General features: G+C 33.4%; 1 protein-coding gene across 1 annotated transcript in view; it reads right to left on the reverse strand.

Annotated features, from left to right (window-relative positions):
• Nucleotides 1-451: 451 nt before the first annotated feature.
• LOC117177737 (sodium- and chloride-dependent GABA transporter 1-like) overlaps nt 452-11,413 on the reverse strand; it is a 344,932-nt gene continuing 333,970 nt past the window's right edge. The window contains exons 10-14 of the mRNA XM_033368637.1: nt 11,250-11,362; nt 8,698-8,829; nt 1,140-1,343; nt 849-1,016; nt 452-708 (exon numbers count right to left, since the gene is read on the reverse strand). Of these exons, the coding sequence (XP_033224528.1) occupies nt 610-708; nt 849-1,016; nt 1,140-1,343; nt 8,698-8,829; nt 11,250-11,362 (716 nt within the window). The 3' untranslated portion in view covers nt 452-609. The remainder of the gene's footprint in view (nt 709-848; nt 1,017-1,139; nt 1,344-8,697; nt 8,830-11,249; nt 11,363-11,413) is intronic.

Consider the following 11,413-nt stretch of genomic DNA (forward strand, 5'->3'; position numbering starts at 1 on the left):
AGTATTATTAGAAGGGTTGGTTTATCTTTTGACTTCGATGTGACAGCAATTTCGGCCTCTTACTTTCTCTAATTGTCACAATTTTCCATTCTAACTTTTTATCACAAATAATTCCGTTTACAAGAAAAACTAGACACTAGCAAATACTTCTACAACAGCTAAACGTTTGAATGTTCACACAGATTCTGACAGTTTTCGGTGCACCGCTCGATCAGCCTTAAGTCTAGGTTTAATTTTTAGCATTCTGCTTGGGTCCTGTCAGCGAAAGGAATTTTTTTTTGTGGAATATAAACCCGCACATTTATTACTAAGCCTAAAAAGATTTTAAAATTATTTTTCTCTTTGAGATTGATTACTGAAATGTGTACCACTATATTCGACAATTCAATACTCCCTTGCACTCAACTTTCCACTAACACGCATAAAGGAAAATCATCTGCACTTATTGATGAACAATCGTACTTCCTCAGCATGTATTAAACAAAATATTACTTTCAACAACAGTGGCAAAAGTTGCATTTTTCTACTGATACGACATACAGAGTCTTTAAGTATTTCTACAAATATTTGGCATTATCATTAAAATTACATAATAAATAGCATTAGCTATTAATTGAATTCTGACTGGATTTCGGCAGCTTTAGTTGGATTCAATTTAATTCGCAAAGTTGCAATGTCATCGTCTATCCTAATTAATTTACGGTATTTCTGAAACAAATAAGTTTTTATTATTTAAAATACAGATATGTGCATATTTAGTTAAGATATTTTATTGTATTATTGAAATTTCAGAACTTTTAATTTTTTGATATTCTACATAATTCATTAACATTAAAACATTTAATTACCTCTGACTTTGTACCGGGAGTAACGCACCAGATGTAAATCATATACCCAGGAATACACATCATCGACGAAAGACCAGAAAACCATCCCAAAAGGTGACTCCACCATGGATACTCGTAACTAAGATATTTGACTGGTGAGAACTTGATGATGTTGAATGTGAAAACGCCCTGAATAAATTAAAAAGTTAATTTTTTTCTTATATTTACAGAAGATTTGTCACTTTTTTCAGATACGGTCTTTTGTTGGTAAATTTAATTTAAGTAAGAAAAATCTGAATAATTTTAACTTACTATGCAGATAGCCGGTGTCGTAATAGTCCAACAAAATTTCCACCAGAAACATGGATAATAGCCAATCATGTCACGGAGACCATCATAAAATCGGTTAACGCCGAAAGCCCATGATACTGCTATACATTCAAAAAACATAAGAAAGAGCAGACAAAATCCGCTCACCGCATAAGAATCCAGAAGCTGAAAAACATACATGCCTCCCTGAAAAATATAACAAAATTATACCACAAAATGTTATAATTCTTTTTGATGCGAAAATAGAAAGCTGTGTTTACAAATGGAAGCAGATGATAAAATAGAAAAGTTACATTGAATTAACTTAAAAAATGACAAGAAGACCACAGAAAATCCTTAATATAAAAAGTTCCGATATTTCGCAGTGTTAATATCATCAAGAATAATTTTTTTATGAGTTTTACATGGCCTCCTTATAGCAGTTATTTTTTATAAAAAGAGAAATGTCTGTAATACGGTCATTTATTATATTTCCCATTTCCTGGATACATACACGCAAATGTACCATACATTTTTAATAAATAAAAACATAATATTCCTTAAGCTTAACAGATATTAACTTGCACAAGGAGTCCCAAATACTCATAAAAATAGTTTTTTCTTGCAAAGTAAGTACTCCAAGGAATTAGACAGATGTCAGATGATACATTTTCTTATACAAAAAACTACAAATTTTGTCGACGTTTCGTGAACATTGCAGTTCAGTTCTTCAAGGCTGACCTCAAACTGCGGTATCAGGTTATTAAGACGGAAAGTTAAATCAGATTGGTATTTTATCCATTTTCCTTATTGATGTTATCAGGGTGTTTTAAGATTTCGATTGTTTCTCTATGTTTTCTTGGAAAGATGTTGTGTGTTTTTACAATGACTGTTGTTCTGCCAAATAAAATGTTATGTCCTGTTTCGATATGATGTTCAGCTCGTGTTGATTGCGTGAAAATTTTTAGCCTGCCTTTACTCTCATGTTCCTTTATACGTTGGCTCACCGCTCTCCTGGTTTCTCCAATATCGACTTTGCCACAAGAACAAGGAACTTTATATACTCCTGGATCACTTAGAGGTGCTTTTTTGTCTTTAGGTTTATTTAGTAGTTGTCTAATTTTCGCATGTGGTTTAAATATGGTTTGGATGTTGGATTTGTTGAGAATTCTTTCTGTTTGTTCTGTGACAGCTTGGATGTAGGGTAGGGCGGTGGTCATTTTTCTCTCTCTTTCTTTCGTAGAATGTATTCAAATGTATTTTATAGTGTATTTTCTTATTGCTTCATCAATTTGTTTGTGTAATCGTTCTGTATTAGGATTTGTTTAACGTTTTGTCAACCTTTTGTAAGTTACCTTTATCTGTCATGGAGGTAGCTATGTATACAAGGGAGTTGATGACAGATTGATTTTAAGATGGGTGAGGGGGGGAGGAGGCATTTAGGTATCTGTTTGAATGGGCCCGTTTTCTCTAAACTTCATGTCCTAATGTGTTATCAGATCTTTTGTAAATTAATACGTCCAAGAAAGGAAATTTTCCACTTTATTGTATTTCCATGGTGAACTGGATATTAGGATGTGATCGATTGATGAAATCGAAAAACTTATTTAGTTCTTCTCGTTCATGTCGCCAGATGAGAAAAGTGTCATCAACGTAACGGAACCAAAATTCCGGTTTAAGCTTGGCTTGTTTGAAGATTTTAGTTTCTAGATGTTCCATCAAGACATTAGCTATTACAGTGAGATTGGGGAACCCTTTGCTGCCCCTGAGGTTTGTTCGTAGAATTGGTTATTAAACGAGAAGTAAGTATTATTGAGACAGTGTTCTATCAAAGGCATGAGCTCGGAAGGAAAGTTTGTAAAAGATTCAATAATATCCATTGTATCAGAGATTGGTACTTTAGTAAAGAGAGATACTATGTCGAAACTCAAAATGATGTCTTGGGGCTGAATGTGAATCTGTTGTATCTTTTTGATAAAGTCATATCAGTTTTGGACGTGAGTGATGGAGATTCCTGTAAACGGATTTAGTTTTGTAGCGTAGAAGCGTGCTAGGTTGTGCGTTGGTGAGTTTATTGCGCAGACGATCGGTCTGAGTCTGAGTGGATTTTTGGGAGCCCGTAAATAGTATTAATTTTGATATTATTTGGCTGTCAAGTTTAGAGTCTTTTAGAAGGGGTTTTGTTTTATTGACTATTGTTTTTATAGGGTCCTTTTTAAGTTTTGTGTATGTATCGTCAGTTAGAAGGTCCATGATTTTGTTGTTACAGTCTTCTTTATTCATTGTTACTGTTGTGTTTCCTTTGTCTGCGGGTAATATTATAATATCCATATTCCGATTGAGTTTTTTAATTGCGATTTTTTCTTGTTTTGTGAAGTTTCAGCTAGGTATTTGAGCTTGGCGTAAAATGATGGCCGTCCTCGGTCGTGTGTCATTTGCTTTTTCGCGTGGAAGGGTATATATTGTGAATTCTAAATTATTTCTTCTTTTAGGATTTTCGAAGTAGCTACTGCAAAATTATGTCTTTTAGAGAAGACTGAAATCATTTAATTGCTGAGAAGATGGTCAGAAATGTTCTTTACTGGGTCTGTTAGTTCTATCTGCTTCACTGAAAGTAATTTGTCAAATTTTATTTTTTTGTTTTTGATTGAAAAGCTCTTGAATCTGTTGAGATTGGTCAAAAGAGATGCGGTCCAATGTGTACCAAATATCAAATCTGAGGGTGTTTGATAGGAAAAGGTGAAGTTTCAATAGTTTTTTGGAGGTAGTCCCCGTAATAAGCGTAAAATTTAACGAAAGCATTTATTTAACCTATTTTTCATTATTAAATCTTTTTATAACTTATAAATTCGAAAATATTCAAATTTATATTTATTTATATTTTAATAATTTATTTAAACGTTTTGAAAAATGCATAAAAGAAATCTATTCAAATGTGCGAATTTAAATAATTTCAACTCTAGAGAGGCAGAGTTGAATTGGTTAGAATTAAAATGTCAGAATTTACATTTTGCATGAAGGAATTAAAACAACTTATTACACATATTTTATGAACTTATTAGACGGAATTAAATAAAATTAAAATATGACCACTTCTGAGGAATAAAAAATATCTCTGTGAGGTGCGTTACCGGTACAATTAGAAGGAATTAAATATATTGAAAACACGTTCTCTTTAAGAGAATAGAAAACCGCGTAGCGGTCGTTATGGAAATAGAAGTGAATAAGTTTCGGAGGTATCTTATTCTTATGTTTGACAGTCCCCACGCTGGGGCGCTCTGGACAATCACAGGCATCGTAGAGAATATACATAAGAACAACAGAACGAAATCTCTTGTCATCAAAATTAATCATCTTCAAAGCATTAAATCTATTATCAAAGAACTCTACGGAGAGAGTATTTTTACTAAAACCAATTCCTCTAGTAAGCATAGGACTTCTCAAGGTAAGCTACTAACATCCTTAGCTTTTTTAAAAGTTTGCAGGGACAACAAAACCGTTCGAAAATTCTTACAAATGAAAATATAATTTACGAACATCTAAATCCAAATAAATTCTGCATAATACAAGTGTGCTTCTCTTGAAAGAAAGAATACAACACACCAAATTTCTTTTGCACACTACCGCTAAAATACTATTAAAACTTCACCTTTTCCTATCATACACCCTCCGATTTGACATTTGGTCCACATTGGACAGCATATCTTTTGACCAATCCCAGCGGATTGAAGAGCTTCCCACTCAAAAACAAAAAATAAAATTTGGCAAATTACTTCCAGTAAAGCAAACACAATATATACCCTTTCCCCCGAAAAAGAAAATGACGTACGACGGAGGACGGCCAAAATTTTACGCCAAGCTCAAGTTCCTTCCTCAAACTTGAAAAAAAACAGGAAAAAACCGCACTTAAAAAACTCAATCGGAATGAAGATATTATAATATCACCCGCAGATAAAGGAAACATAGCATTTATAATGAATAAAGAAGACTATAACAACAAAATCATGGAACTTCTAACTGACGATACATACACAAAAACTCTGAACTTGGCAGCCAAATAATATTTAAATTGATACCTACTAATTCTATTTTTCCAAGAGTTTACCGGCTTCCAAAAATCCACAAAGATAACCCAGTCGGCACAACACTATGAAAATCCCGAGAACGTCCCCTGGACATTCCTAGGACGTCGTATGTCAGGTCAATCAACGTCTTCAAGACGTCCAATGTCCTAAAGATACTTAAGGACGTCTTAAAGACATGGACGTTCTCGGGACATATTTCGTACTGATATTAGACGTTTTAAGAACATTTCTAGGATGACTAAAAGACATGTTATAAAAGACGTCTTAGGGATGTCCCAAAGACGTCTCTAGGGCATCCTTAATTTTTTTGCCTACTGGGAACATTCCACTCAGACTGATCTTCAGTACAATAAACTCACCAACTTACAACCTAGCACCCCAGTGAGCACAACGTTTGGCGACGTCTTTACGACATCGTTACGACAGCTTTACGACATTCTATGTCCATGTCGTTAAGGTGTATTTACGATATCGGAAATAAGTCGTATGATCTAACGATGTCTTTACGATATCGTAAAGACACCGAAACGACATGGACATAGGATGTCGTAAAAATGTCGTAAATCCGTTTACAGGAAACTCTATCACTCCCGTCAAAAACAAATTTGATTTTATCAAAACGATACAACAGATTCACATTCAACCCCAAAACATCATAGTGAGTTTCGTCATAGTATCTCTCTTTACGAAAGTACTGATCTCTGATACAATTGATATTACTAAATCTTTTACAAACTTTTCTTTCGAGCTCGTACCTTTGATAGAACACTGTTTCAATAATACTTGCTTCTCGTTCAATAACCAATTCTACGAACACACCTCAGGGGCAGCAAAGGGATCCTCAATCTCACCTATAATAGCTAATGTCTTGACCGAACATCTAGAAACTAAAATCTTCAAGCAAACCAAGCTTAAACCGGAATTTTGGTTCCGTTACGTTGATGGCACTTTTGTCATCTGACGACATAGACGAGAAGAACTAAATAAGTTTCTCGATTTCATTAATCGATTACATCCTAATATCCAGTTCACCATGGAAATAGAACAAAACGGAAAATTGCATTTCTTGGACGTATTAATTTACAAAAGATCTGATAATACATTAGGACATGAAGTTTACAGAAAACCCGCACACACAAACAGATAACTAAATGCCTCCATCCACCGTCACAGATCTCAAAAACAATCTGTCATCAACTCCATTGCATACGGAGCTGTCCAGGGGCGGACGGGGGGTCAAATGGCACCCCGCGCGTTTAAGAAAAAGTGCCTCGAAAATGCATCGATAGCCAACTATTTTGGATAACAATTTTTGTCGAGGGCCTAATCGGGTGGCGCCCACTGGGCATTTGTCCGCTTTCCCGGTGGCCTAGTCCGCCCTTGGAGCTGTCTCTATAACAAATAAAGATAATTTAGAAAAGGAATTACAAAACGTAATACAAATCCTAATGCAGAACGATTACACAAACAAACAAATTGATAAAGCAATAAGAAAATACACTAAAAAAACAAGGGAACACAACCTACAAAAGAGAGAGAACAATGTTTAAACCATCTGCAAAAATAGGACAACTACTAAATAACCCTAAAGACAAAAATGCACCCCTAAGTGATCCAAGAGTATATAAAATTCCTTGTTCTAGTGGCCAAGTTTATATTGGAGATACCAGGAGAAAGGTGAGCCAACGTATAAAGGAACATGAGAGTAAAGTGAGGCTAAAGCATTTCACGCAATCAACACTAGCAGCTGAACATCGTATCGAAACAGGACATAACATTTTATTTGACAGAACAACCATCATTGTAAGAACAAACAACATCTTTCCAAGAAAACATAGAGAAGCAATCGAAATCTTAAAACACGCTGATGACATTCATAAGGAAAGTGGATATAATACCAATCCGATTTGACCTTCCCTCCTCCCGGATTTTTAAATTAAAAGACTTGATTGGCCAATAAGTTTCGGCCAGTCCCCACGGTGGGCCGCTCCCCTGGCGGGCTGAAGGAATCGAATGGAGCCTCTACAAAGTACCCGTAAAGATCCCATTGGGTCCCCATTCGGTTGCTTTCTAAAAAACTCAACAAAAAAAAACAGCAAACTCAACTTTCAAATTATTGAAATTCGGATTCTACGTTAAAATTCCCTATAGAAGATCATGGCATAATCGCAATGGTTTTTTTTTTGCAACGGTAAAAAGTTTAAAAAAATATGAGACGTATAACGACAGTTGACTGCTATACTTCAAACGCATAATCTGTAAGTAGCAGTCAACAGGCATTATAGATGTTATATATTTTTTTCACTTTTTACCACTACAAAAAAAGTATTGTGATTACTTCGTGAGTTTCCAATAGAAAATTTTACGTAGAATCCGAATTTCAACAGTTTGAAAGTTGATCTAGCTGTTTTTTTTAGTTTTTATAAAGTAACCGAATGGGGACCCAATAGGTCATTACGGGTAATTTGTAGAGTCTCCATTCGGTTGCTTCAGTCTCCCAAGGTCTGGCCAATCACAAGCATCGTAGAGAGTAGACATAAGAACAACATAACCTGATACTTCAGTTTCAGGTCAGCCCTGAAAAAGTGAACTACAATGTTCACGAACCTTCGGCAAAATTCGTAGTTTTTTACACGAGTGAAAACCGAAATATCGCTGGCTATCAAAATAAATCATCGTGCAAGCATTACATCTATTATACAGGCTGTCCCGCAGAACTGTAGTTAATTTTGTGGGGGGGGGGGGAGTTGCCCACATAAAAAATAAGCAAAAAAGTCCCCAAATTTTTTTTGGACAGATGCTTATTCTGGGCACAACAAAGGGTACAAGTTCTATGTACGTGTGAGGATGCGTGGCTACAAACTTTTTTTAATATGAGATTGTTGCAAAAAATAAGAACAATGAAATATGTTGAGAAAAATTCAGTTGAACGGAAATTATAAAAACATTAATTGCAAAGGCAAGAAAATACAAAAAATTACAATTACGAAAAATTTGTTAGCTTAAACAATTTAACTTAATATTCACGTCGCTTCTCGACTAAAAAATGGACCCAAGGAACACGTCTTAACTTAAGAGGACGTAATAATGATTTTCTATTATTATAAAACCTTTTTTTTTAATTACAATACAATATTATTAAATTTTAACGACAAGTACAATATCACACGCATGATCACACGTACATACAACTTGTACTCTCTGTTGTGCCCAGAATAAGCATCGGACCAAAAATATTTTGGGAACTTTTTTACTTATTTTTTGCCCCCCCCCCACGAAATTAACTACAGTTTTCGCGGCACACCCTGTATTTTCTTATATTTTCTAAAGTTTTAATACATTAACTTAGTTTAAAAAGAAGTATCTGGACAAAAAGTACAAAGGACAGTTGGTAAAGTATGTTGACGTCAAATTATGCCATTTGCCCTTGGGGTGGGTCAGTAGACTTGAATTCTGTAGATAAATTTGACTCTTACATCAGTAACACACAAGAGGCCAATCAAGTAAGAAAGGAAACAAACGATGGCGATAAAAATTTCTTTCCTTTTCCTGAGAAGACGTGGCCACTCATCAACTGTTGCTGTTATGAAGCCTTCCACAGTACAGAACTAAAAAAATAATTCATCAAGTTTATTTTTGCGCAGAATTCCTTAAAATAAAAACAAGAATCCAGCGACCAAATTAAAAAAATTCATTTCCTTTTTTAGGAAATTAAAAATTTTTTTTTTCAAATTTCAATACGGGTATTTTATAATGGTTGTTTAAATTTGGTTATTGGAACTTAAGTTTGATTTTTAACTCATTATATTTTCTTTATTTTCAAGTTAATTTAATTATAATTCAAAAAATGCAAAATTTTATTCTAAAAATGTTTTGAAAGATGAAAATTGATTGAGACAAGAAAATATTTGATAATTGGGTAATTCGATTTTATTTCACCAAAGTCGGTTGCAGCCTCTTTTTTAAATCGTTGTTACATAAATATACTAATGATTAGATTACTTTCAATTTTAGATTAAACAAGTTATCGAGTAAGTTAAAGTGTGAAAAATGTATGTCAAAAACGGGAAAAACCTCCAACGTTTCGAATTTCAAGGTGCAGTATTTATTGTTTCAGAATAAAAACTTAAAAAAGATCTCAAATTAGTGAAATTCTGATAAAAAATTAACCTTATGAGGTAAGTTTTTATTTAAAAAAATAAACTCTGCAATTTCAATAACGCTTCGAAAGTGTTAAAAAATGGTTTTATTCGTTATTTTTTAAATGCAGTCTGCACCCATTATTTTCTAATAAGGTTACCATTGCACATATTATATACTATAAGTTTAAAGATTGTTCAATAAGTCTGATTTCATTTAATTACATTGTTATCACAAATAAGTTCCGAAAACATTTATTATGATTGTAGTTGAGTGTTAAAATAAAAAAAGAGATGATAAAACGACTTCGGCGAAATAAAGTGCATTTACTATAAAGTTATCAGAACAGATTTAAAAATAAAAACAAATATATAAATTTTACATGGGAAAGTATGGCGGAAGAACCCGAGAATCACCACTGTTCTTTCTTACTATGAGTTGTTACAAAACAGAGGAATTTATATATCAATTCAAATACACTGCAGTCTCGCAAGGAAAGTTCCCGTTATAGAGGACAATGTGGTCTAAGGGGGCGAAAGAGTGGCGTTGCTCGACCAGCGGAGCAATTCCACAACAACGCAGGAGTGTGTGAAAAAAACGGGCAGTATTCTCTGCAGTTAATCGTGTCGTCTTCTTCGGTCAGTTGCAAAAATATCACAGGACATTTTCTTTAGTTCGCTTTCAGTCACTCAGTGTTTAGGTTATGCGTTGCGTGATCAGGTTAAGTCAGGCGTTACGAAAATCTCGAAGGAAAATAATAGGATTATCTTTCGAAGAGAAATATAAGCTTTTACACTAAGTGAAATCAGGTACCTCAAAACAGTGTATTGTACATAATCTATTTTTTGATCGGTTTTTTAGTAATCTGTAGAAGAAAAATACATAAAAAAGATACATAAGTGACATTGCCGTTTATGTCGACTTTTGCATTGCCAAGTTTAAGAGAAGCACTCTAAGCGGCAATGTCACTTAAGTATCTTTTCAGTTTGTACGGCAGTTTAAATTGAAAATTGTTCTATTTTATTTTTTTATTTTTAAGCTTACATTTATAATGTAAAAGACTTGAAGACTCGAAATACTAAAAATTATATGCGTTTGATGTTAAATTTTTCGATACAAAATTGATCAATTAACATTTATTATTTATTAAAATATTTAGAAGTTCTGGAAGAATTTTAAAAGTAATTTTAAATTTGACAAATTTAAAACAACTTCTAGATTTTTTAAGATTTGCAACTAAAATTTCAAAGATTTTCAAGAACGTTTTATCTATTTAGAATAAAAAATAATGTAACTTCTAATTTACAAAGTGTTCTGTTAAAAAATTTAATTTTTAAAATTTTCGATGTTCGCAACATAAAATTGATGAAATAAATAAAATTTTGAACGTTTTAAAGTTCATTGAGTATTTGTTCGTTTCAGTTTGTTTTAACTACTTTACATGGAAAAATTCTTGGTCAGAAAGTTCAAGTTTTTTTTATCTTATTAACCGTAAAACATGTTTGCGAACCGAGAAAAAACGAGAAATGGCGGGGAATTTTTCTTTGATTAAAATAGCCACCCTGGTATATGTACGTACATAAATTAAAGCCAGTACTTTGATAAAGTTTGATTTTCGAGCAGGAAGATTTTCACGTTCATTATGTCATTATAAAACCAAAATGGCAAAAATATAAAAATTGAAATATTTTTTAAGACGAAACTCCAATATAGATGACTTAAATCTCCCTGATTGGTTATGGTTTCGTGAGCCCCGAGCTAGTACGAAGGAGATCAACGGTACCCGTAAGACAGCTTCAATAGCGGTACTGCAGTGTATTTTTAAATTATATTACAAACACGAAGAGCTTCTAAATTTAATTACATTGTTGTAGTTGTTTTTAAATACCTGACTATCCAGACCAATTAAAAGAAGCATAAAGAAAAACAAACACGACCATATTGATGCTCCCGGTAATTGTAAAACTGCAGATGGATAGACCAGGAATGCCAATCCAGGACCTATTGAATACAATTTCAGAAATTAATGATAAATTAATTTGAACTATATGT

This window comes from Belonocnema kinseyi, chromosome 8 (genome assembly GCF_010883055.1).
Source record: "Belonocnema kinseyi isolate 2016_QV_RU_SX_M_011 chromosome 8, B_treatae_v1, whole genome shotgun sequence".
Taxonomy (NCBI): Eukaryota; Metazoa; Arthropoda; class Insecta; order Hymenoptera; family Cynipidae; genus Belonocnema; species Belonocnema kinseyi.